The sequence below is a fragment of the Cucurbita pepo genome, chromosome 3 (genome assembly GCF_057944985.1).
Source record: "Cucurbita pepo subsp. pepo isolate OVF chromosome 3, ASM5794498v1, whole genome shotgun sequence".
Classification (NCBI taxonomy): domain Eukaryota; kingdom Viridiplantae; phylum Streptophyta; class Magnoliopsida; order Cucurbitales; family Cucurbitaceae; genus Cucurbita; species Cucurbita pepo.
In genome coordinates, this window is record NC_141800.1 from 15,827,706 (window position 1) to 15,855,605 (window position 27,900).

The 27,900-nt window shown below is 35.9% G+C and overlaps 1 protein-coding gene and 1 pseudogene across 3 annotated transcripts; both read right to left on the minus strand.

Moving 5' to 3' along the window:
- Window positions 1-27: 27 nt before the first annotated feature.
- LOC111791827 (DNA-directed RNA polymerases II, IV and V subunit 9A-like) lies at window positions 28-4,258 on the minus strand (annotated as a pseudogene). Its single transcript, XR_015420236.1, has 4 exons — window positions 4,002-4,258; window positions 3,844-3,919; window positions 711-872; window positions 28-464 (listed from the first exon to the last, which is right to left on the minus strand). The product of XR_015420236.1 is annotated as a DNA-directed RNA polymerases II, IV and V subunit 9A-like (transcript).
- Window positions 4,259-4,983: 725 nt separating this feature from the next.
- On the minus strand, window positions 4,984-27,124 carry LOC111791824 (uncharacterized). Of its 2 annotated transcripts, none has more exons than XM_023673307.2 (24): window positions 26,808-27,124; window positions 19,555-19,635; window positions 19,296-19,395; window positions 19,014-19,098; window positions 18,883-18,932; window positions 15,958-16,037; window positions 14,979-15,038; window positions 14,192-14,288; window positions 14,026-14,103; window positions 10,593-10,660; window positions 10,390-10,458; window positions 10,239-10,316; window positions 10,069-10,164; window positions 9,801-9,871; window positions 9,499-9,576; window positions 9,300-9,393; window positions 8,450-8,548; window positions 7,811-8,025; window positions 7,585-7,699; window positions 7,021-7,152; window positions 6,826-6,933; window positions 6,627-6,736; window positions 6,436-6,531; window positions 4,984-6,133 (listed from the first exon to the last, which is right to left on the minus strand). In XM_023673307.2, the coding sequence occupies exons 1-24, from the start codon at window positions 26,850-26,852 to the stop codon at window positions 5,587-5,589; spliced, it is 2,652 nt and encodes an 883-aa protein (XP_023529075.2). In that variant the 5' UTR covers window positions 26,853-27,124; the 3' UTR covers window positions 4,984-5,586. The 2 variants fall into 2 exon arrangements, with proteins under 2 accessions (XP_023529075.2, XP_023529074.2); XM_023673306.2 differs by having other exon boundaries at window positions 14,192-14,291.
- Window positions 27,125-27,900: the final 776 nt, after the last annotated feature.

The window sequence follows — 27,900 nt, forward strand, 5'->3', positions numbered from 1 at the left end:
GAAATTATAGAGGGAGGGAGGGAGGGAGGGAGGAGGGTGCCATTTTCCACCCGGACTAATTTGTGTATACAACAGGTATATTTGACATCCACGGCAATAACAAATGATAAATCAATATTTGACCATTCCCATTTAAATCTCGTTGGTCGAGATTTTGTCTTAAAAGTAGTGTTCAATATTTCACATCGACCTTTCTTGAATGAAATTTTTTATTTTAGATTTATTGAAAGTACAAATTGAAAGTATTTTCACGATATTAGTAAATTAGCATTGTCCCAGGTCCATCTTTGTGTAGGTCCTTATCAACCCACATACACAAGATGGTTAAAACACTTGGTGACACACAGACATGCTAATAAAACTTGGATTGCATTTCGGTGATGTTAATCTCTCCATCTGTGGCCACAATTTGGATTGCAGCAAACGAAGAACAATGTCATACCTTCCTCCCCTCTGGCAGTGGCCTGCAGACAGTGAACGCAATCAGATGATGGTTAGTGGGATTAAATTCAAGAAAACCTTGTCAATTTGCAGCCGTATTAAGATGATGAAGATGATGGAGAATGTAAACGGAGCCAGCTAAAAAATTATGGGAGTTGAAAAGAATCTCTCAACGCTGGTAATGGAGAGAAGAGAGGAAGAAAGCTCAAGCCTTGCAAAACAAAGCTTGGAAGCAAAAAGGGAAGTCTATCCAAAATAATAATAATAACCTGGAAGAAAACAGCTTCCCCATGGTTAGGTTACATTGAGCACATCGGACAGCTTTAGTGCGAGGGAGAGTTGGATCTGCAGCAACTTCTTGCAGAACTTGAGTGCGTTCCCCTACAGCATGATGAATCTCATTCCTAAACACAGTTATTATCAGCAACTTCCTGTAAACAGATTTTAAAAAAAAAAAAATAACATAGTTATTAAGAGAAGGCTGAGCCTCCTCGCTGACACATCACCCAGTGTCTTGGCTCTCATACCATTTGTAATAGCCCAAGTCCACTGTTAGCAAATATTGTCTTCTTTGGGCTAGCACTTTCGGGCTTCCTCTCAAGGTTTTAAAACGCGTCTGCAATTTGGGCTTTTCCTTTCAGGCTTCCCCTCAAGATTTTAAAACGCATATGCTAGGGAGAGGTTTCCACACCGTTATAAACAGTGTTGGCAGATATTGCCCTCTTTGGGTTTTTCCTTTCGGGCTTCCTCTCAAGGTTTTAAAACGCGTCTGCTAGGAAAAGGTTTCCACACCCTTATAAAGGGTTTTTCGTTCTCCTCCCCAACCGATGTAGGATCTCACAGGAAAGAGGATCCGTAAATAAAATAAGGAGGAAAGAGGGGAGGATATCAATCTCAGAATACAAAAAGCAGATCTATCTTCCAGTAGGTAAACATAAAATACATTTGGTCATACATAAACAGAAAGGAGGATTCAACAATGGTCCATTAGGAAATCATACACCGAGTAGAAGTATAGAAGAAATGTAATTCAGTTGGTAAAGAAGAACAGGGGAATCAAAGGCACCTCGTGAAGATTAACTTGGACAATTCAATGATAATACTCTAATAACAATGAAAAATAGATCGAACTTGTAACCTTCAGAATTAAATAAGTAATCTATATTGTCCTAATAATTTATAAAGGCTGAATTAACTATCCCACGAAAGGTTAAATTCCCTGTGTTACATTAAATGAAACATGTGCCTGTTTCAAGCATTTATCTAGAAGTATATTCTCTGTTGGGTCTATTAGCTCTCATTAACAGATGATAACTAGTAAACTATAATCTTCTTAAATCTTCCCTTCCTGAAATTTATTTATATGAAAATGAACAACAGAAGTAGCCAAGAACAAAGGGTTTCATCAAAATGTTAGGTTTTCGACCCTGATTTACTTCTAGTTTACTAAATGGACCCGGCTATGTAGAGTAGGGGTTATATATAGTGAATGATTATATATAGTAAAGCTATGCATAATAAACTGAACTATATAAATTATTGTAAGGGATGGTTTGAAGAAATTATCCTAATAATTTATGTATTCTTTATTACTATATAATTGAAATTATCATCAATATAAACCTCTAGCCTATATTTCTCCTTTCGTCTTCTATATTCTATTCTTCGTGTTCTTTATCTAGATTGAGTGTGTAGGTTGATCTGCGGTCCTAATAATTGGTATCAATGTTACGAGATATTCACCCTGATCTGTGAGGATGGAAAGCTAAAATATTGGAATTGAGAAGTATGATAGATCAAAGCTAAAATATTGGAATTGAGAAGTATGATAGATCAAAGCTAAAATATTGGAATTGAGAAGTATGATAGATCCTATTAAGATTTATGGAAGATGCATATTGAAGATAGTATGTACCAGCAAGATCTCCCCGAATTTTTGTCTGAGGTGAAGTCGGAAACCATGACCATGGAGCAGTGGAAGCTCAAGAATCGAAAAACTCTAGGGTTGATTCTATGGACGCTTTCCAAAAACGTAACTTTCAACATTATCAAGGAATACAACGTTGGATATATTGAAGACATTGTCAAATATGTACGAAAAACCATCGGCTATGAAAAAGGTGTATTTGATGCGGTGGATCTTTTGTGGATCATATAAATGAATTCGATATGATTGCAAGTCAACTAATTCGATGGAAATTAATTTCAAAGATGAAATTAAAACATTGATTTTGATGTCATCTTTACCCAAGTCTTGGGATATTGTTTTTACTACAATCAACCGTCCCCAAGAATTTGAGAAATTGAAGTTTGATGAAATCTAAGATTTAGTTTTCAATGAAAGTAATCCCAAACAACCATCCCAAGGATTTGAGAAATTGAAGTTGGATGAAATCCAAGATTTAGTTCTTAATGAAAGTAATGAGAGAATGAGAACTCATCAAACAATTCTCTTAGTGTTAGATCGAAGGGGAAGGAGTAACTTGAAAGCCCAAACAAACACGATCGATCAAGAATCAAACCGAAAAAAATCTCCAAACAGACCAAACATAACGTGTAGAGATTTTTGAGAAAATGAGCCGTTTCAAACAGATGGTACAAAACCAGAGAAGAAGCAATATCACAAATCTAGAGATGATAATGATGGTGTATATTCAGCCGAAAATACTAAAGATGCTCTAACCCTGACTGCGGATAGCCCAACTGAATCTTCAATTTGATACATCTTTTCATTTGTCTTTAAATAAGGAACGATTTTAGAAGTTCAAATCTGAAAATTTCAGTAAGGAATATCTCACCGACAACAAAGCGATTGAAGGAAATAGAGATATATACGTACAACTCCAGTCGAAAATTAGATAATACTTGGTCTCAAGAAACTGATCTCTATTTGGTCTCAAGAAACTGATCTCTATTTGGTCTCAAGAAACTGATCTCTATTCGTTTGTTGGTCAGTTGGAATTTGGAAAGGGTTCGCTATATATAGTAAATGGTCGTACTAAATAACAACGACTGTATATAGTAACCTCTAGTCAATGCCTCTTCTCTATCCTGTGTAGTCCTAACACAAAGTTCGGGGAAGGTTAAGCTAAAAGCAGAGATAATATGACGCTATAAGGGGAAATCTTTGACAAGGAGACGAACTAAAGGGGCAAACGAGGGCATAATCATGAATCAGGTTCAAACATCCTTATCCTAGGTCAAAATTACTATAAAGCAAGACAATTCACATTCAGAAACAAATTGATATTTGATTTCAACTACAGAAAGAAAACCATAACATAGGGTTTCGTAAGTTGTAAGTGTAACTATTATACATCAGACATGAAATCCAAACTAATAAACCTAAAATGTTCATAGCATTAAAATAGAAATATGGAAAACAAAAGAAAGAAAAGGTACCTGGTGATCACAGTTGCGACACGCATAGAGAAGAATCTTCTCATCTCTGTCCTCCTTCGGATAAAGAATGTTGTTACTGCAACATAACAATGTCCATAATTACAACATTTTCCAATGACTTAAACTAATCAACACAGAAGAATCAAAGCCAAACATACCATTCCCGGCAAAACTTCATGGTACTCATCTTGCAGAAGATTTCAAACACAAAACCCTAGGGTTTTAGCAGCTGTTCAGCTGAAAATCAGAAGGAATCTACGCGATAATCTAACACAGTAATCTAAATCAGCTGCGGTTCTTCGAACGTCGATCAGGCGAAAGGGCGAAGATTCTTTTTTCCCAATGGCGGGAGAAAAAGACTTTGCAAATGGGCTTCGAATTGGAAAACGAAAAATGAAAGACTTCGGTGACCAAAATAAAGTAATGGTAGCGAAATAATTTATCCAAAATTTATTTTAAAATTATATTAGATTTGTATATATTAATTGGTATTTATGTTTATCTCTATAATATAATAATGCTTTTATTCACTTCTTTTTATTTTTCTTCCATAAATTACATTTATTTAATTGTTATAGATTCTTGTAAATAATATTTTAATTTAACTTTTTTCTCACAATTTGTTCAAATATATTTTTTTCTTTATTAATAAAATAGTCGTAAATTTATTCCGTTAATTTGCTGTAGATTCCGTTATGGCTCTCACGGTGCTTGTGAGGTAAAAATCCCATTTCTATAATAGTGAAGCACATTTCTATAATAGTGAAGAGAACATTAATGCAACTAACGACTGACCATTTTTTCTTTTTAATTGAAAGCTCCTCGACTTTATAATGACAATGGTTATCATGAAATCTTCTAGGTAGGATGTCTTTAACTATACGATCAAACTTTTGTCCCCTGTTCTTCTAACTTAAAACATATCTTAACCATATGAGTAAACGTCCGAGCGATTGGCCAAATTCTATAAAAATTTAAAATCTTGAAGGATAGAAATAATGAAGATCTTGTAGATAGTTCGTTTACAAATCAAATTGTACTAGAAATGAGGAGTCATCAAGAAGTAGATCAAGAGAGAAGCGGCTAGTGCAACAACAAACATTTGCTCAACTTTAACATGATAACTTTCACAAACAAAGCTAGCAGGTGAACTCACTAAAATTTAATTTACACTTGTTGTCATAAATGAGATTCATCTCTACAACTTTAAAATTTGGACTAAAAAATCTTTAAAATTTTCGACTCTCATCGACACTATGTATATTCATCTCTACCTTTCAGAACACTGTCGCCTAAACTAAACGAAAGACGAATATATAGGGCAAAATTTTATGCCCTCTTCTATAACATTTCAAAGTCTTGTTCGAACTTAATTATACGGGGCTGTAATCCCCCGAGGGAGGGAGAGTAAGTTGAGACAGAGAGGAGAAGGTGACAATGCTAACCAGCAAAATTAATACGGCCAAATGTTTTACAGAAAGTAAAAATGCTGGAGGTAAAACTTGAGAGAGTAGAAGGTATCTTCCCCGCTCAGTCGCACTATACAGTAAGATGTCCTCGTCTTCGGCTTAAATCGAAATCCCCAAACAACTATGATCCGATTCTGTTGATTCACTTTCGTTCAGGGAGTGCATTGATCTCTTTTCGTGTAATCTCACAGAGTAAAGTATTTCCCATCACCAAGCACATCCATGAAAGATCATAAAAATTTGGCAGGCACCAGATAGAAGATTGGTGCTAATACTAACTTAAAGATCCATTTACAGTCATTTCGGGCGAGGATTTTGGCGGTATCAATGGATGGTCATCGCCACCTAACTGTCGGTTTTCTGAAGTAATATGTAAGATACTACTGTTGGGGTAACTTCTAGAAGCTGTAGATTCTTTTTCTCTGCGGTTTTCCTCATCAGAATTGCTGCTACTACTGTCAGAAGAGCTGCTAGAAATTGCAGGACTTGTCTCATGATTTGCTTCACCTGAGCTTTTGTTCTCATATGGCGTACACAGACTAGTTTGAGTAGCGTTTGTTGTCTTCTTACCAGGTAAGATGGCCTGACTCAGTGTGGTACACAAGGAAGCTAATACACCATCTTTTGGCTTGTACTTCTTGCTCAGTTGTTGCTTCTTGACCATCTGAGGTTCCTCTTGAGGAGCCAACTTCCGCTTCTGCCCGAGGGATTCCATCATTTCGTTGTCTTCATCTGAAGAGTCGGGTTGATCCCTCTGTGGGGGTCTGTAGTCTTCATCATCCTCATCATCATCATAATCAACTAGACCACCTGACCTAAGACTGAAAAGATAGAAGGTGCAATAAGTCTTGAATTTAGCCTTTGTTTGAAGGGTTGAAAGGTCTTTTTTCTAGTTCAAAGTATTTTTCAAAAGCTTAAGAGTGTCTTAAGAATACTTCAAAGTGAGTTTTGAGACGTCTTTCAGAAGGGTGAGAAGTCACATGAAAGTATTTTTCGAAGTGACTTTATTAAAAGGCACTTAAAGTGCTAAAAAAGCCTTTAATTTGTGCTTGTTCCAAGAGGGCCTACGAAAGAAGTGTCACTTAAATTTTTTTTTTTACAAAATGGGATAGCATGAAAATACCTTACTAGTGGGTAATTTGTAGTAACGCCATTACATAAAGCAGGTTGTGACTGTACATTCTGTTTGGGAGCAGCAGATGCAGTATCCTCTTCATCGCTGAAATGAGTTAAGTTAATGAGAAGAAAAAATTCCAGACAGGAAATGCTGTACTTTATAGCAAGTACTTGCCATGTGAGAACAAAATTGTATACCTGTCTTCATTGAAATAGTCTTCCTCTTCTTTCTCTAGAGCACGCTCATCATTTCTTTTTCGAGGATCAGACGTCTCCAAAGTGCCTTTCATTTCATAATTTTCAAGGCACTGCAAGTACACACGCATCAGATGAGGGGGGGAATAGAATTTGAAATAAATTAAAGAGATGGAATCAATCAAGAAGGACAATAGTTTACCTGTTCATATTTAACTTTCAAAGCTTGAATGGAAGGCAAGTTTTCAAATTGGGACAACTGGTTCCAGAAGGAATCAATTATATATCTAATCAACAACTTCAAATTTTCCTGCATGACATACAGGCAAAAACGAAAGACACCTGAGTTCCAGAACGAAAGAAAGGAAGGAGAGCGAGATGATGGAAAGGTATTTACCGTCCTTATAAACTCGAGAAGGTCTAAAACAACAGAATTAAGTAGATTATAGCGATTTCCGTTGGCAATAAAAGCATCTATGATAGGCTTGAGAGTGCTGTTCTTGACAAAATAATTTATCAGGTGCTCATCCTGTAAATTAACGAAGTAAAAGATTTAGGTAGATTGTACCACAGTAAATAGAAATGAACCGCTCATTGGAAGAGAGGTCAGCGATAAAAAAACAAAAAAGAAAGAACAATGCTAAAAGAACTATTAGAATTACTAGAAATGCAAGGGGATGCTTATAAGGACTAGAGAATTTGGGGGATTTCCACCCAGCAAGGCGGCATAATAGAATATATATGATAAACATTCTTCATTCATCTATCGTCTATGGAAAGACCGTATCTAAATTGGCACTGATGGACATTGACTGCCTGTGCTTCCTCCACGGTCACTATAACTATAGTGGCATGGGGTAGATTGGTTATGGGGATACATCGACAAAATTCTATGGTTGGCAATTTTAAGGTCAATCTTTAGGCAAAATTATTTGTTTCATAATTACAAATTCACACTTACATGGCGTGAAAGAACAGTACGAACAAATCGAACTGCAGCAACAACCAAATATTTTTCCCTCCGTTGTGTCAATAGCACCACTTTGTCTATCATATTATTTAGGAGAAAATTAGACCTGAAATAAAAGAATAAGAAAATAAGCCATGTGATCATTAAAGTATATATAAATAGATGGTAGAGGGAATTCAATTTCAGTACTTGTAGACGAGTAGGGCACAAAGATTACTTTATTCTATATGGGTGTTGGAGAACACAAAAGCAAAGTAATTCGCATATGTTTGACAGAATCTCAGGCTTCACGCCATTCTTATCTCCCAGTCCTTCAACAGCGCCTTCAATTTTCTTGGCTGATTTAAAACTTTCTGTAGGACATGATGCTGTTATAATATCTATTAGTTGGCCCAAATGCTTCTCATAGAAAATCTCAATAACTGTATCTCTCTGCAAATAAAAAACAGTAGCATATTTCATGACAAAATAAACAGAGAAAGCAATGGACGCAATTGGAAAAGGAAGAGTAAAGAAAAGAAAAGATAAGAAAAAAGAGACAAGAAAAAACAATCACATCTTACATGAAAGTTTTACTGACAAGTTTTTCCAAGATTTCAGCAGAAATATAAGAAAATAGAAAGCAGCAATCAAAATGTTACACCTGCGTAAATAAACTCAAATGTGTTGCAAAACAAAATGCAAGCATAATATATTTGTTATATATTAAAAGAAAAAAAAAACTGAAGAAGTTCAAAAGGCAAGATTTCATAAAGCAGCAACAAACATCACAGGAATTTCTAAATAGACTCAACTATGCTTGCATTAAAATAACATTAGAAAGCATATTATTGGGAAAAAAATGTTAAAAAGGTACCTGGACTCCAGACAATGCATAAGTATCCAATAGATTACGAAGAATTTCAAGAAACTGGCAGTGCATGTTGTCCCCAAAATCTGTTACCATACCTTTAACCTGCAATAGAAGAAGAAGAAACCTTCTCATTCATAATTTACCTTCTGTCGACCAGATTAGCTTGTTGTTTAGCTTGTAATAAACTATCCTAAATTCTTTTCCAATTAGTCTTTTAATCATAAACGATCAAAAGGCCTTCCTTGTTTAGCTTGTTGGGAAGGGTTTTCTCTATCCGCCCCTAGGATGTTTATTACATTTTTTGGCTTTTCTAACATAACCATCATTTCTTATAAAAAAAATAAAATAAAATAAAAAATAAAAAATAAAAGAGGAAGAAAAGAGTGCTTCCTGACAACACTAATTCTTTGATCAATGGAGATATCACCATCCTTGCTTAATCACACAATCTTTGAGTAGTGTAAACTTAACTAAAAGATTATGTTGACGAAATGAAGATTTATAATGAAGCAGAAAACTCTTATCCTTCATAACCAATTGATTAAGAGCTTCAAGCGCAGAAAAAGACACAAACCTGATTCAGAAAATTCACTAAGATGAACGAAAATTCTTTCCAATGAGAAAATAAAGTTCTTGGCACAGAATCTTATTTTTCAGATCTAAAACAAGGAATGGTACTCTAGATAAATATCTTTGACAACTAATGTTTCCCTTTTCTTCTTTGGCTAGTCAGGAACTAAATTTGTGATTAAGATTGCTCTCATATTTTGGGTTCTTTGAGATTTTGTTCACACACTAAAGTGAGAGAGAGAGAGAGAGAGAGAGAGAGAGAGAGAGAGTTGATCGTGCATACCAGTAGTCCAAAGAGTGGAAATCCTTCCTGTCGAACAACATGAGTACGCAAAAGATTTGGATCCTGATTCAAGAAAAGAATGAGGATATCTGTCCTGCAATCACAAATCAATATTTTACTAGGAGAACGAGAAAAACTATTGCAGATTAAGAATTAAATGCAGACAAACAGGAAGGTTAAATTATGTCGCTGTACTCACCCAGTTAAGACAAACTTTTTATCTCGACTCTGTAATACATCAGTAATGATGTCAAAGATACCTTCATTCATTAGGTCCCTGTAGAAATTGGAATTCTAAGACAATAATAATAAAAACTACCAAGACTGGAATTTACAAATCAATCATGATCGAAATGGAATCAAGTGGATGGGAAATGGCTGTGACGGGCCCATTTGGGCCAAAGCAGGTTTCATCCATCTATACATCTCTACTTAAGTCTGTTCAAATGAAACCAGCAGGTAACGTATAACTTTGGAAGGTTAAAATTAATAGTTATTTACCTGAACAACCGAAGCTGGTGTACCATTTGGAGGCTTTTGCTTAAGCAACAAAACTCATGCAGAAAATAAACCTGAAGCAGGAATGAAATACCAAAAATATTCTTTAGAGGAAGGAAACAAAAACAAAATTCAATACAAGAAATTCTGAATAACATATTTCAACTGCACGCCAGAATGTCCATTGAAACATCATTGCAAAATGGGGACATGCAATCATAGGACGATATACATTCATATATACGTATATGTATATATAACCAATACTCACCAAGTCTTTTTTGGAATCATCAGATGTGGAGGGGGATCTCAACCTAGCAAACAATTCCTGAATAAAGGTACTGTCGTCCTTCAATGAAGTAACAACCTGCAAGAGAAAACCACCTTCAGAGAACGACAGTATAAAAGTCTAAAAAGTTCAGTCCGCATTCTAAATCTTACCGTTGCATTGTTGGCATGAATAATCGAATTCAAACTAGCAACCATGGAGTCATCCATCATTCGTGCCAAAACAACGTCCTGAAATATATGAGTAATGATTCATTGACAAAAGAGGCAGGCAAGGATAAAGTTCAGCACTCAATTACCGTACCTTTAAATAGCCAACTCTATATGTCTGATGTATTTTTGACAGAACAAGGGGGTTCTTAATGGGAATAGCCTACAAGATTAGATTGCAGATAGATGAAGGTAAGTCCAAGAAACTAAATTCAAATATTCAAGCAAAATGGTTCCATGCACCCCTCCCAATGTTCCCCATCATAAGAAGATAACATGCAGGTATCAAAGATTCACCTCCTTAAATACAACATGCTCTTTCAAGAAATTACGAAATTTCTGGGGATGTGGAACTTCAGGATCGTCTGTATTACACATTAGAAAAATCAGATATTAGTAAATAACAAAGAACCTATAAAATATGTAATGAATGTATTTACATTATCTTGAGTAAATTTTATCTATTTGAATGGAACCAATAGGCTGAACAAATGTAAAGATCAATTATTTCTCCTTCAAAAATTGCATGGACTTCACTGTTTGATACAGCAACAAAGTCACAGGAAATCTATTAAGAGCTAGATAACAAACACTGCCTCATATACACAGGGAAGTCTGCAAATTACTATACATGGCAATTACAGCAATATTTTGTGGGCCAGCAGCCTCAAACTAGAGAACCAAATTTCCCAAGTTGCACACAAAAGCAACAGATCAATAACTAAAACCACGGCTATTACAGCGATAATAAAGGCTAATATACAGAATCGTCCATAGTGTTTTCAGTGATCTCTCATTGGACAAGTAAAATTAATGAAAACTGCATACTGATACTCCAATTCATAAAGGGTTGTTAGACAAGTTAGGCAATTATGGTGTTTAAGCCATGGAATTACTGCCAACTGTTTGCCTTAGCATCCTCTGCTATGGGATAGTTAAGTGGTTCCTTGTTTTAAGTTCGAGAATGTGGTTACAACATCCTTCAAAATCTCCCAGCCTCTACGAAGGTCTGGGAGAGTTGTAAGGAAGGAAGGATCATAATGAAAAAATTAAGATTCTCCTGTAGACTAATCTCAAGAAGATGGAAATCTTAGTGAAGCTAAGAGGGAGAGGAGTTGGGTTTAAAGGAAAGTATAAGCATCTTTTTTGAACTGAGGAAAAGAGATTGGAATAGAAGTCTAGGGTTGTGTGCTAAAGAGGCGGACTTCAAAATTCCCATTTGTAGGTGAAAGCCCGCTTTTTCAGTGGTGGATGAAGAAAAAACTTACCAATCTTCTGAAATTGGAAAAAATCTGTGAGGTGGCTTCAAGATTAAAGATTAGGCTCTCCACCTCTATGCCGACTGGTAACAACACCATGAAAGAAAAAAAATCAATTGTGAGAGTGTAGCACGCAAGGTTGATTTTCTTCCTATGAACTACTTGAGACTAATGTTATTCAGGAAGCATCCCAAGTCTCTCTCTGTGAAGGAACCAATTGCAGAAAGAAAAAAATACAAGATCGGCCAAATGGAGGACAGATATTTGCTCGAAAGGAGGTCACCTAACCTTCGAGCTATTAAGGGCACTTTCCAGATTGACATACTGATGAGAGCTTTACGTTAGAAGGAGCTAATCTCGATGGAGGTTGTGGTGTGAGCCTCTTCCTGTACTCAAGGTGGTTTGGCATGAATAGAACCAAAGAGACATAAGATACAAATGGTTGAGTAGCTGCAGTGTTATAAAAGTGAATAAAGCCTTGCCTGACATCATTGTGAATACTCGAGTCACATTTGTGGAAGGGAAGCAAATGCTCAACGCGATTCTTATAGCTTTGAAGTTGGTGGGCGACTGGAAAGCTAAGAAAAAGGAGTATTTGCTGAAGCTCGATCGTTGAAAAGCCTACAATAAGGTTGATTGGTTCTTCCTCGATGTTATTTTGGCTAAAAAAAGGCGTTGGCATTAGATGGAGAAGCTGGATGTGGGGCTGTCTGCCCCCAGTTAGTTATTCAATCATTATAAACAGAAGACCTCATGGTAAAATCTTAGCTAGAAAGGGATTGAGACATGGAGATCCCTCCTTTTCACTTTGAAGGGTGATGCTTTCAGTCCATTGATCCACATTTGATCGAAGAGAAGAATCTTGAGAGGCTAGACAGTGGGGAGTTAGAATGTGGTTATTTCTCCTTCGCAATATGTTGATGACACAATTATTTTTTTGTCTGGGGGAAGAATATCCTGGAAGAATTGGTGGAGAGTGAGGTCCCTTTTCCTCTGTTATTTGGGTCTTTAGCCTAAATATCTCCAGAACCTCACTGATTGAGATTAGTATTGATGAGCAGGAGATGGCTGCGTAGACAAATGGATTAGGTCGTAAAGCTGTCTCTCTCTCTATAAATTACCTGGATTCCCCCTTGGAGGTAAGCACCGTTCTCTCTCTTTTTGGAAATTTCAAGAGTAAGCTTGCTAAGGGGGGAAACTCTATGCTTTTGAAAGGGGAGCGTTTATCTCTAATAAATTTGGTTCTCAATGGTTTGCTTCTTTACTTCTTTTCCCTTCTTAAAACATTTGTGGGTGGCATTAATAGCATGGAAAAGTTGATTAGAGATTTCTTTTGGAATGGGGGGTGATTTTAAAGCTAGAAGTCATCTTGTGAGTGGAAAATCAGTGCCCTCCCCCTCTGTTAAGGAGAGTTGGGTATTGGCTCACTTAAGCATAGAAATCCAGCTAGTATTCTTATTAAGTGGTGCTGAAGGTTCTCCACTGAAACAGGTGAAGGCTAGCATTTATGGGGAAGAACCTCTCGGTTGCCGGCTTCACAACCTAAAGGTCGCTCAAAGAACAGACCTTGGTTTCACATTGCCAAATTTGCTCCCCAGTCCCCTGCCGAGAGATTCACAAGATTCAAAACTCGAAATGTGCCAAGGATTAGTTTTCGAAAAGACATATGGCTGAGAAATCCTCTCTTCAAGCTGCCTTCCCGGATATTTCTAATCTCTCCCTAAAAGAAGCTACATTGGCCAAATGTAGGGATGGAATTCAGGAGACCTGGGATCTGGGGATCAGAAGAGGGATATTTGATATAGAACTCCAGGCCTGGATTGAACTGGAAGAGAAGCTGGAAGGCTTTCATTTGGGTGAACGAGAGGACAATATTAGCTGGTACTTGAACTCTTTGGGAGCTTTTTCCACCAAGTCCCTAGTTTTTAATTTGGCAACCTCAACTCAAGACAACTATTTAAAGGCACGTTGACAAAGCTAATTTGGGATTTCAAAAATTCAAGAAAGATGAAATTTTTCTCATGGTCTATGGCTCATAGAAGCTTAAATGCACAGGAAAGAATTCAAAGGAAATGATGAATCCCTGGATCACATCTTCTTACATCGCTCCCTTGCTAGACAATGATGAGAAGATTGCTTAGCCTTTTTTATCACAAAATTTGTCGTCATAGGCATGTCGATTGGTGGCTGTTTAAATCCCTAAGTGGCTCGAAGATGAAAGGAAAGGTCAGGATTTTATGGAAGTATGCTTCCTGAGGCCTTTTAAGATGAGACATAACAAAATAAAAAAGGGAAATGGCAGGTAGATCAGGAAGCATACAAAACCATTGAATACAGAATGGTAGTTAATTTTAAAGCAGCATCCATAACCGTGACAGTAACAGCACCATCCAAATACATTGTAGACTACAACAGAATAACTTGAACTGTGCATTCATTCAAGATTATTTTTAACCAATAGAAAAACTTACACTCAAGTGAACCAATAATATCCATGATCAGCTCATCACTGAATATTTTCTCAAAGATTTGCGGACTGTTGAGCAAAACTGAGAAGTTGGGAGAAAACAAAATAACTTTTATCAGTTCCAGCATCCGGAGCCCATGATAACACAGAGAAGTAAAACTCATACTAACCAATTCCTCTAAATATTTTAAATATCATGTGAAGACCATCAATATTTTCCAAATCTTCACATACTCGGAAAAGGTTTGTCAGCTTTCTGAAAAAATCCTGCTGCATTATGACAATAAGTTTCAATTAGACAGATTTCATAATACTATTAGAAACTAATCTAGTAACTTGAAACCCAGGAAAAAAATCATAGACCAAACAAAAGAGCCAAGAAGTATAAGAAATTCTATTTACACACATCATGTATAAATTCCTTAAGCAAGAATCTCGGCGGAAGGTGACATCACAGGAAAAAATTTATTGACAGTAAGGGTCAAAGGTTTCATTTTCCAGAACTATAAACCCATAGAAGGATCAAAAGCCCAGATGGTTAACAGTCACAAGCCTATCATAAATAAATAAATAGGCATCCAAGAAATGCGCCTCGTTGACGTAAAAAGGTTGAGAACAATGACTAAGACTTGGTCTCAACAACAGTTGCAGGTATGTAAAAATATTCATGATAAACATCGCCAGAATTTCATTTAGAAGCAAAAGCTTTGTAACCGGAAGAACAAAAAGGAGAATAGTTGCAAAACACTTCAAAGCAAGAACTCCAGAGAGAAGTAAACCAAAACTACAGACTTCCACCCAATCCATTAAGAATTATAGAGAAACTAAAAAGATCTTTCAGAATTACCGAACACCACACTTAAACCAGGCAGCTTGCTTACTAACAATATGCTGCTCTTCAAAATTGACATGAACTAACAGCAAAAAGTACCAAATCCATAAAGTTCAAGCTCTTACATCATTCAATAAAAGTTCTGTCAACCTCATTTGATCTGCAATTCCACTCTCAACCACAGTCTACAAAACAAATATTGATACGTTAAACTAAACGATTGTACAGATTAGTTTTGAACTATAAAATGTCAATACAACTATATGGTTCTTTTTTATTACAATACTCAGGAACCCCAATGAGAGGGTTTGTTCTGGTTCAAAATAATATATATTTAAAATCCCAATGGGGCGTACGGAATACATTATGCATACACATGTAGCATACAATAAATGGGAACATAAAAAATGAAAGGAACAAAAAACAAAAAGATAGATGCATCCAATACAGCAAGGTTTGGATTCGGAATGAACATTATAACTTCTGACAACAGAATAGACAGAACTAAACAAACAAGTCAAAAATCGTTCATAATATGCCACTTCAGGGAGTATTCATTGAATTTTGAACATTTTAGGAACATTTTGATAGAAAGGAAACTGTTACAACCTCAGAAATTCAGGGTATAAAGCTATGCTCCAATACTGTATAGCAAAAATATAGAGAGAAATGTAACCAAGGCTATCAAGTATACATAAATCACTAAGGATAAATAAATAGTACATATTTTCTGTATTTAAATAATTGATTGTTCAGGACCTTCTAGTCTATATGTTTCTACTTTTTAAAACTTAGATAAGATTTCAAAAATATGAATGAAAATACTAAATTATTATTAATATCATTACTACATTTTAAAATATTAATAGAATTTTTAAAAACAACAATAACCACCACCACCCAAAGACAACATCCCTAGAAACACGTATCCTTTAGAAACAGGAAAAGGAAAACAATTTAACCATCAAATAGTCATTTAGCGATCCGAACTCTAATGTTTAACTTCAACTCTGTCACTATCCAACCCTCCGCAGCGAAGCATGCACTCCAATGAAAAAAGAGAAGTGGGAGAGAAAGAAAGACAATAGAAACATCTGCCAACACCTTAAGTATTAGCGGAAGTGTAGATAGCTCAACGGCAGGAAGCTCCCTTAGCTCACTATTCACACTATGAAATGCCTCACCTGCACATACCAACAAATAAGTATGGTTAGAAGAAAAAAAACATATTTTGTACATTATTTCCCAACAAACAATACAACATTAAGCATATAATTGCAAAAATAAAAAAGTAAGAAGCAGAGAAACAAAAAATATTCAAGTTTAATGCCAATGGTACATACAGACTGATGCAGTTTATATTTGTTTCATATCGATAGGTTCACTTAGCTTCAACTGCCTATGCTAAGTGAAAATATCATTCCCTCGATAAGGAGTAGGTCATAATTTTCAACCCATGAACACAAAAATATCTGTTTTTTTTTTTTTTTTTTAAGAAGAAGAAACCATAAATTCATTTTCAAATTAAATTTTGTAACAGGACGGAAAGGTTGCTCCAAACCACCAAAGATGGATAGGAAAATCTTCTCCACTGAGCAATCAAAATGGATATACTATAATTACAAAAAGGCTATGAACACACCATTAACAAGCATTAAAGAGGACTAGATCTGTATAGTTTTCGGAGGATATGGTTTGTTACTTGAATAGTTAAATTTTTTTCCCTCTCCAGTGTATTCAAAAAAGGTTTTGATGATGTAGAAGCAGCAGCATCGTCTCTTGTTTGAATGGGTGTCCCAGCAGCGAGCATGCTAGCAAATCAGTTGAGTAACCATAGAGCTCAGGTGTTTTCTTGTTTCCAAATGAGTGGACAGCATTGTAAATCTCTTTCTAGGTGAATGTGACTTCCAAGGACAGAGCTATCTATGAACTCTGCCTCAAGTTCTCCACAGCTAAAGAGATTGTGCTCATCATTCAAAAGGATTTGAGAAACAGACCAACACAATAGAAGAACTTGTGTCCTCACCTCCTTCCTTCAACCATTGGATCTTGAATTTTTGCACCCACTGGAATCTGTTATAAAAGCTGCCAATTCTAGAAGCTTCTCTCTTATATTCAGTCAATTGAATCCGGCCCTCAAATTTTCTAAAGCATCAATAGCTTTCTATTTTCTTTAGCATTTCTTAGGGAAGATTTGGTCCACTCCTTTACATCTTGTTTGAAGTCTTTGAAATTGAATATGGGCTCGTATCCTAGCCCATCCACATATGGCATGTTGATTCCATCAATCCTCCAACAGAGTAGGGAAAGATTTCTAAAAGAGCGACGCATTGTTGAACTAGAAATGTGAAGCCCATCTAATATCTCCACAATTCAAAGTGATAGAAAAATGATCTGATGTGACACTATCCAATAAGGGTGATATAAAAATCTATCAAGGAGGGGGAGAGCTAGCTGTTCATGAAAGCTAGACCAAGTTTTTTTTGCCCAAATGATCTAGTCTTCTTACTCTTTGCTTCTTGATGAACTTGTACCAGGTTGGGCAAGGTTTATCAAACAAGGTTTTGAAGGAGGAATTGAGATAGAGAAGGATGTTCTACAATGACCAGTGTCTTCAAAGCGCATGGTCCATCCCTTAAGGTGACAAGTTTTTTAATCGTGTCGAAGTAAGAGGCAACAAAAAGGCATCATTTGAGTGAACCAAGACGCACTTCATAAAATGATTTAAAAAAAGAAAAAATTATATGTATAATGTATTGGTAAAACCATTTACTAACCAACTTAAATAAGAATGCATATAAATGAAGTATTGGAACTATATATAAGATATAAACATTTAAATATGTGGTAAAAAAATACTAGTTAAATAAAAGATTACATAATACATTTATTGAAAGAAATTAACAAAAACTATTTTAAATAAACACAGCAGTAACCACTAAGAATTAGAATTAGTAATGTTGTCTTGCAGTTTCAGTTTTACTACCAAGCATGCATGTGAGTACTACACAAACTAGCTCTACACTAGTACTTCATGAAAATGTTAAAAGGGGGGGTACATAAGAAACGGCTGAAGCTAACACACAGACAAGTTCTTCGATTTTTCCTCTTGTTTTTCTTCTTCTTCATTATCTTTGATTCTGGAATAAAAGAAAAATAGGTTCATACTAAATAGTAACCAAGGGACCAAAGTCCTCATAGGGAAAATGCCTAGCCTGGTTGAAGGCGCTCACCTTAGCTGCCTTAAGGCACAAGAACTCCCAATCACCTCACCTCTTGACATGGGCCTAGGGTTGCCTTGAAAACATTGTATGTGACAGACATTAAGGGAAGAGAATCGACTAGTCTCCTTTTATCTTGGCACCCTTCCTTTGTAATGTTCATCAAAAGCAATGATGAGAGTTTCAAGATCAATGGAAATTGTTCTTTTGAAGCAACTCCAAGATGTTGTAATGGTGGGTTTATAGACTGCTACGGGAGCAAGGTTTTGGAGCCATTGGAAGTGGGGTTGGAGGAGAGAGTAGGGTAAGAGAGCATCTTAATAGACATCATATAGACAAAAGTTGAAGAACCCCCAAAAAAATCTTCTAAGTTCAAAAGACCAGTTTGATCATGGTTATTCCATTCGATTGAATCTTGGTGGGAGCATTAAAAATCTCAGAAGATAGTAATTCTGATACAAAGAGAATGACATAATGCGAATAACATTTTGTAAGATCCAACCATGTCCAACAAGCATTTTTTCCTTCCTTTTTTTTTTTTTTTTTTTTTTGGAGCAAGAAACAACTTCTAATCGATATAATGAAAAGGAAAGTGTTCAAGGGATATAAACTCACGATAATGAAAATAAAATAAACTAACCATATCCATCAAGTAAAACTCATTCATCAGATGGACATTAACTAGATCAACCTATGAGACATTCAATTGAAAATACATGCTTCAACAACTAAAATGGGGTGATTTTAAAGCGTGCAGATGAACTAAAGAGTACAAGAATTAAAGGTTAAGAAGATTATACAAACTTACTGCTAAGATTACTAAAATGAAGATTCCTTTGTACGCTGCATATACTATCCCTGTATAAGGAGTGTATTAGACCTGAACTTAACGCAAAGAGAAGAAATATAAAGAAAAAAAATCAGAAAGTTAGCCGTCACCAAATGAAAGAGCATCCTGTAGCCTCTTGAAAACTGAGTGCTAGCTCTGTTGAATATTCTGGATCTCTCCATGAAATAATAGTATCTGCAATTCAAACATTTATTAAATTGTGTATTCCATATTTAACTCTACCCCTTCAACTCATGATACTGGTCTGCTTCTAATTTTTCTTTTCCTTCCTTCTTTTTTCATAGTCCTAACAGGGGGAAGGGGGACAATAGGTCACAACCTCCAAACCATGATCGAAGTGAATCAAGTGTCAGAGAATAAATTAGTAGTACCTTCTTGCTTCCGATATATATCATCTGAGCTGATACGATGCAGAAGTAAAGTCTCATTGTCTTCCTCGTCAATGACAAACAACCCCAACTCCTCTGATCTCTATGATAATAACATATAAGTTAAGACAAAAATGCCAACTGAAAGATTCTTGATGATTCTCTGATGATTACAAATTTTATAAGAGAAGGCAGTGCAGCAGTATGGATTGATCCCTTCATTGTTTCAGAAACGTCAATCAGATCAAGAAGTCAGACAAACCTCCATATAGTCAACAGTGACGTGGCCTGTTCCTTGGTCATCCCACTTGCCATCATCATTCAATCGGTAAACTTTAACGCGCTGAAAAAAATGTTTTCAAAATTTAAAACTAATTTAATTATATGTTGATCATAGGTTTTGTAGAATTTCAACCCGATGCAAGACATCCTAGACGATAAGACCTCAATGATATTAAAAGGAACAAGCAAACGCAACTCATGCTCACCATTAGAAAATATGCACCAAAGGTCCACATCAAGCATTTCAAATTGAAAAATACACCCCTAATTTTTCTTATAAGAAACTGCGAGGATTGTATAAAAGTCACAAAAGCATACAAGGTCTACTACAAGAAGGCCTTCCAATTTCTAATAGTCTTTGTGAGTTGAACTCCACCAAGAAGCTTCAGCCAAATTTTGTACACTATTGAAGTATTGATAAAATTAAATTTATCAAACGTTTGTGTTGATTAGTAATTTAACATGGTACCAGAGTAGGAGGTTCTTGTGTTCGAACCCCTATAAAACATTTCTTCCCCAATTAATATTGATTTCCACTTGTTGGATCTTCTATAAATTTCAAAACTCAAGTGAATAGAGTGCTGAAGTATTGATATAATTAAATTTACCATAATAAATCAGCTTAAGCTTTTGGATTGATTGATGATTTAACACACATTACGAACAAAAGAATCCTTTGAACACAAATTATATAATAAAATCCAAACAAAAACAATCACACTATTCCAAACAAAGGCTATCACACAATAATAATATAGTGTAACGTATAAATTATGCTATATTGCGATCACAAATATTGGAAAATTTATGAAACTAAACTTTTTCGGATAGGGAACAACATTATTTAAAAAAAAGAAAGAAATGGAAAAGAGGAAAAGAGATCGTGACAACAGGGGTATGCACGGTCTGGTTTTGACCATTTTTTGCCAAGATTGATGACCGAACATACACCATGATCCTTTAGTGTCATAAATCGAGGAACCGATGTTTTCCTCAATTCGGTTAAAAATTGAAACAATCAGTTTTGTTTCCAAGTAGTTTTTGGTTTATAGAGGGCTTGTGCTTTCACATTTTACCAAACAGACAGAGTGAGATAGTGAGAGAGTGAGAGGGTGTGAAGTGAGGAAATGAGAACAAGGGGATGCAGAGTGATGAGGTGACACCAATGAGGAACTAAGAAAGTAAAAGGCATGGTGTGAGAGACGAACAACAATTTCAAAGGGACGCCCCAGGTGTGGCAGCAGTGGTAGGTGGCAGTGAGAGTGAGGTGGAGAAGAGAAGAAGATCGTGAAACTAAGTGGCGATGGTCGAAAGCCTGAAGGGGAGGAAAAGGAGAGGAGAGAAAACAAGAGGACAAGAGAGGGTGAGTGAGGGATGTTTTTTTTCTCTCTTTAACAAGAAACGAGAATTTTTCATTAATACAATGAAAAGAGACTAATGCTCAAAAAAATATAAAGCAACTAGGAAATCCATAAATCCATAGCAACTAGGAAGCTTTGTTTCTGCTATGTTCCATAATATTAAGTTCAATTCCTCGCGAAAGAAAGTCCATAACTCCATAGCAACTAGGAAGGTCAATTTTCCCGATACAACTTTGAGGATAGGAACACCTACCCCGTTCCCGGTTTCCCACCCAAATGTATATGTGTGTGTGTTCTAATTCGTGAATTGTGATATTTAAAAGCTTTTAATGTTTTATGAGATATTGTTTTAATGCGTATATTTTAGAATTTAATTGTACTTATAATTTGATATTGTTTTAAATATTTGTTCAATCAGAAATTTTAAGAATTTTTCCCATTTAAATGAAGATCTCCGAAAGGAAATTTGCATACTCAAAAATTCCCTCAAACAGATTTTTTAGAGAGACAATTTCATTGATAATTGAAATTTTCGAAAGGGATAATATCCCTGATGTTTACAAGAGACCTTTCCAATTTACAATGAGGAAGATATAACGCTAGGAAGTAAAAATATTAGACAATTTACACCCAGATATAGTTTGGTAAACACATTGTCGAAAAATGTTGTACAAGTCTATGTCTATTCCATGAATATTCTTTTTTTTCTTTTTTTCTTTTTTCTACCGGTTCCAAAAGAAAGTCCTGATGAGGTTCTTCCATAAAAGGGCTTTTGTATTCTTCAAGGGATGGTACGTTAAGGCCATGTTCAGTAAATCATTTATCACCCTAAGGAATGTGAGATGTCATCCTAAGATATTGAGAATTTTTATCCAAAAATTCTAAGCTTATGTGCATTGCATAAACATGTGGCTTTGTGACTCATTTCCTTTCTTACCTGATGGACACCAATTTGGAAATTTTGTCATATAGGCCATTCTTTTTTGAAGATTTTTCTTGTGTTAATGGCTTTATGTACTATTTTCCTATTTTCCAGAGGAGAAACTTTACCTTTTTAGGGTGGTTTCCTCTCCATATTGTCTTTGCTAGCATGGAATTATTACTTGTACTTTTTCCCCTATATCCATCATCAAAGACTTTGTAAGGAAGACCACTTAAATGCTAGAAACCCATTGCAATGAGTCTGCTTCATTTGACAATACAATTGGAGCAAGGTTGAGAGTTAATTCAGCTTCCGTAGCTTCGTTATCCTTTAGGTTCCTATCAAGCTTTAGGTCTCAAAATTTGTTGGTACATTCCACATTTCTTTGACTGTGGCTCTTTTTCTATTGAAGAGTCTATATAAAAGTGGATACCGCAAGGTAGCGTGATGTTTTCAATCTATGAGTCTGTCCCATCCTCCATCACCCACCCTAAGGCGAAATTTGGTTGGTGATGAGGTTTTGATGTTTCTTTATGTAATTCCATGACCCTTCGCAGAAGATTGAAGGAGTCGATCTTTACACGATGTTAAGTATATTCAGCCTTTATAAGTTTTCTCCAAAAGGCATTTTCTTCGTGATGATATCTCCATATCCATTTTGCGAGAAGAGTTTTGTTCTTATTTACTTATTTAATAACTTTTTTTTTATAAGAGAATTTCATTGATGATTGAAATTTACAAGAGGGATGTATAATCCATGTTGTTTACAAAAGACCTTCCCAATTTGCAATGAGGGAGGTATGACTATAGGAAGTAAAAATATTAGACAGTTTACACCAAGATTTAGCTTGGTAAACAACAATGTTGAAAAGTTTGCGCAGGTCTGTGTCTTTTCTGCAAATATTCTCTGATTTCTTTCTTTCCACATATTCCAAAAGAAAGCCATGATGAGGTTTTTCCATGATAGGGCTTTTGTGTTCTTGAAAGGGACCATTAAGGCCATATCCAAAAAATCCTTTACCTCCCTAGGAAATGTGAGATGTCATCCAAATATATTGAGAATCGTTGTCCAAATATTCTGAGCGTATGTGCATTGCATAAACAAGTGACTATGTGATTCGTTTCTTTCTTGCACAATGGACACCAATTTGGAGAGAGAGTAATGTAAGGCATTCTTTTTTGAAGATTTTCACTCGTGCTGATGGCTTTATGCGCTATTTCCCAAAGGAAAAACTTCACCTTTTTAGGTTGATGTCCTTTCCATATTGTCTTTGCTAGCGTAGGATTTATTGCTTCTACATTTTCCCTCATGTCCATCATCAAGGATTTTGTAGAAAAGACCCTATCAGCTCCAGGTCAATGCGTCTTCTTTGTTTGACAATACCACAGGGGCAAGGTCAAGGCTTAATTCGGCCCACTCCATTGCTTCATTATCCTTTAAATTCCTACCAAGCTTCAGGTCCCAAAATTTGTTGACAACATTTCACGTTTCTTTAATCGTGGCTTTTTTGCTATAAGAAAGCTTGTACAAAAGTGGATACTTCAAGGCTAGCGTGGTGTTTTCAATCCATGGATCGGTCCAAAATGATGTGCTTCACCCATTCCCCACCTTATGGCGAATTCAATTGGTGATGAGATTTTGATGTTTCTTTATGTACTTCCAAGGCCCTTTCGTAGAAGATGGAGGGGTGATTTTTGTTTGATGTAGGAGTATATTTAACCTTTATAAGATTTCACCATAAGGCCTTTTCTTCATGATGATATCTCCATATCCATTTGGCGAGGAGAGCTTTGTTCTTCTTCATTATCGAGAGAAGACCGAGGCCTCCCTTTTTTGTTGGGAGGTTTATAATATTCCAACAAACAAGGTGTGCGCCATCTTTCCACAAGTAGTTTCTGAATAGTCTTTCTATATCCGTGGCCACTTTTTGTGGCATTTCAAATAGAGACATGTAGTAAGTAGGGAGGTTGGACAATGTGGTTGTCTTCCGCCTTTTGAAGTATAACGTGATGACCATGTTGACAACCCTTTTTTCTATTTTTTCAATAATAATCTTCCAAAAGGAAAATGATTTGTGGTTTCCTTTTAGAGGTAGTCCTAGGTACATATTCGGTCATTCTCCCTTTTTACAACCATATATGCTAGCAAATTCTTCAATGATCTCTGTGCCAATATTGATGCCCATGATCTCTGTTGGGAGATTGATATTTTGTCTAGAGAATCTTTCGAAGATTTTTATCTTCTTAATCATGTTTTGTATGGAAGAGGCATCAACCAAATCAGAAAAGAGGATTGTGTCATCTGCGAACTGAAGGTGTTTGATGTTCAAGCCTTCATCACCAATCTAAAAACCCTTTATCTGCCCTTCGAATTTTGCTTTTGTCAGTAAGCGACTGAGACAGTCCATTACCACAATGAAGAGAAAAGGGATAGTGGATCTCCTTGTCTCAAACCCCGTGTGGCATAAATCTTCTCTCTCGGCCTTTCATTGATGATGATGGAGAAATTTGTGGATGAGATGCATTCTTTAATCCACCTTCGCCATTTTGGGCCAAAGCCTTTTGCCACAAGAATTTTTTCGAGGAAAGTCCAATCAACCTTGTCGAAGGCCTTTTCCATGTTAAGTTTAATGACTACACCTTTTTGTTTCTTTCTTTCCCATTCATCAATGAGTTTGTTGGCCATGAGGGATGCATCAAGAATTTGTCGACCCTCAACAAAAGTTGTTTGTTGCCCAGTTATTGTGAAGGGGAGAACCTTTTTAAGGCGTTCTGATAAAATACCCTTGCTATGATTTTACATAGACCGGTTGTGAGGCTTATGGGACGAAAGTCTCCAACATTGCGAGCATCCAATTTCTTTGAGATCAAACATATGTATGTTTCATTCAGGTTGCCATTAATAACTCTCTTTCGAAAAAAATCTTGGAATACTCTCATGATATTTATGTTTCATTGAGGTTGCCATTATCCACCTCCACCATTTTGAGTCAAAGCCTTATGCTACAAAAATGCTTTCAAGGAAAGTCCAATCGGCCTTGTTTAGGCCTTTTCCAAGTCAAGTTTGATGACTACACCTTTTTGTTTCTCTCTCCCATTCAACTATGAGTTCATTTGCCATGAGAGATGCATTAATCCCTCTACAAAAGGTGTTTGTTGCCAAGTAATTGTGAATGAGAGAACCTTTTTAAGACGTCTTGATAGCACCCTAGCTATAATAAAATCCCATGCTTATGGGATTTTTTTTATCCTCATATACTAATTACGTAGGTTTTAACAAGTAAACAATCATGAAAGAAAAATGGGTTTTTTTATATCCTTGTCAAAACCCATCTCAAAAAACCTGTGAAACAAGTTAACCCTTGGGTAATTTTCCAAATAATGTTAAAGACCCTTTATAGCTAAAAGTTGTTTGACACAAAAGTAGTTAATACTACTCTCAACCATGGTCTGAAATGAACTTTCAATGACATTCAAGCTTGAAGGATCCTGGGACAAAGTAATGTGAGGACTCATTGCCATGAAGGAAAGAGTCTAAGAAAGCAGTAAAATCACTCCAACCATGTTACAGCAAGGGTTACTAAGCTTTTTTTTTTTTTTTCTCCCATTGTGGTCTGAAATGAACTTTCGATGACATTCGAGCTTCTCCATAACCACTAGCACACAACACCAATCCTTGGGGAAAACTAATGGGATCAAAGTAAAGTGAGGAGTCATTGCTCCAAAGGAAAGAGTCTAAGAAAGCACTAAAGTCACTCCAACCATGTTATAGCAAGGGCCACTAAGTTGATTTTTCTCCCATAGTAGTAATCTTTTGTTACTTTTGCAAAACAACCATGCATATATATATTTCTTCTATAAGAATCAAACCAATCACATATCTCTAGGACATCTTGCGTTATTTGAATCATCACCAATTTTTCCTGATCATCTTCAAACCAAACAACAAAAAACCTTCCAGACAAATCCCAAAAAGGTTTGGCTTGCTCATTTTTTGAAAATTGAAATTAAAACCCTACGCCATCAGTCTTCCCCTCAAAATAAATAGACAAATTTTGAAAAATTATAATGAATATATGACACTTATATCGTGGGGGGGAGGGCCCCCAATATTGGGTCATCACATATAAAACTTGATGTCTTATTTTAAAAAAAGAAGAAAAAAAAAAAAGGAAAAGAAATTGATATGACGCTAACCAAAAAAAAACTTGAAGAAAAACAACAATATTCAAGCCAAGAAAAGTGATATAGAGGAAGTGCAGAACTGAGTTGAGTTGCGAGCAGCGCAAGAGGGAGAGTAAAGGAAGAGTGCCATTTCTCTCAACGTATTGATAACGTTAAGATCAATAGTGTTGGCATCACAATAACCCAGTTGCCTTCAACTCTTGTCGCACAATTGCAAGTCAATTCAACTAATATAACAATTTAAGAAGTACCTCAAATGAGCAGCGTTCTAAAAGAGCAAATTAACAGCAACCAACGGTTTAGAACGTAAAAAATATCCTTTAAGAGGCCTCCAACTGAAAAAAAATCTCACGAGAAACAGGAAACAAAACGTAATAACCATTCCTCAATGTGTAACCCTCTTCCATCTTCACTACCCAAAATAGCAAACATATTTCAACCAGCTACAATTAATCAAAATGCAAACTTTGGGGAGTGCCAACATTTCGCCCCACCCAAATACCACCCTAACCTCACGCAAACAGCTTTTGCACTGAAAAGAGATTTCCAAATCATCAAACCGTACATAAAATAGGAAGTCCAAAAGAACTAAACTCTTCCCCGACGCAAAAGAGCGGATAAAAAAAATAATAATAATTAAAATCTACAATTAGTTACTGAAACACCAACCTCAAGCTCCAAAACGAGGAAATTAAAGTCGGATACGCTAACTTTAGTAGACATAAGCTAAAGTAAAGTTAATCAGCTGAGTACAGGAAAGCTGACCTGCATCGAATTGGAGTTGGTCTGTGATCTCTCCAGCGCGCCCATTGTGTGTCCCGTAAAAACTTGGCTGGAAGTATTCGAATTCAGAGACGAATTGAAGGAGTACAGAAGACGAAATTAGGGTTTAGAGAAGGAGTTGGACGGAGAGGAAATTGGAAGAGAAGAAGACTTCAACGGGGAGGAGGGACCGATATAAAAACCCTAGAAACAGCCGTAGACGAACGAAGAAGCAGTGTGAAGCTTCGCAACTCTCTCTCTCGGCTAATTTCTCGCTCTTTCTCTCTCTCTCCTTTATTCTTTCTTAAAATTCTGGAATTTATAATTTTGTGGCAGTGCGGCCATTCCACCTCCAAACGTACCACTACGCAACCCATTTTACAATAATAATAATAATAATAATAATAAATTTTAAATTTTTATATTATTTAATCGAGCTATATTCATATTAACATTGTGTTTTAATTTTTTTTAGCTATTTTTAAAACGTATGTATTTTTTAATTATTATTATCAAAATATGTATTTGTCAATTTCAACATAAACTGATCAAATATCATAGACATTTAGTTAAAATTTTAAATCTAAAAAATATCTATTTTAATAAATATATATAAAAAATAAATTTTCAATCTTGACGAGCCTGGAATCCAATGTATAATCCTGCATGATCTCGAATGTTATCAGTTCCGTACATAGACCAAATGATATGATGAATCACAAGGTCCCCTAAAGGTGGGCTGTTTTCGGCGATTTCCGACATGAGTGTGGTGGTCCATGCGAGATTGCTGTTAAAACCCCATTTTTTTAGAGGTATAGGTTTGGGATAGGGTCGGGGTTCATCATGTTGAAAAGTGGCATGGCTTGGCAACCTAGATGAGGCGTCGTCTTCCCTACCTAACCAACGCTCCCTTCAAACACTGTAAAGGATAGGTGATTGAGTTCCCAATAATACGGCTCGGTAACAAATCACGCCCTGTTCGTTCCGCTTGAAGCAAAGGTTATTTCAATCCCGACTTTTGTGTTTAATTTAATTGATAAAAAAATATAAATATAAGAACCATAATATATAATATAACTCTCATGTTTATTAAAGA

Excerpts from the sequence above, each read along its gene's own strand:
- LOC111791824 (XM_023673306.2), bottom strand. The coding sequence starts at position 26,852 with ATGGGCGCGCTGGAGAGATCACAGACCAACTCCAATTCGATGCAG. Across the intron at positions 7,700-7,810 it reads CAACACCCATATAGAATAAA|GTCTAATTTTCTCCTAAATA; the intron begins GTAATCTTTGTG and ends CTTTTATTTCAG. Across the intron at positions 6,934-7,020 it reads TTCTCGAGTTTATAAGGACG|GAAAATTTGAAGTTGTTGAT; the intron begins GTAAATACCTTT and ends TATGTCATGCAG.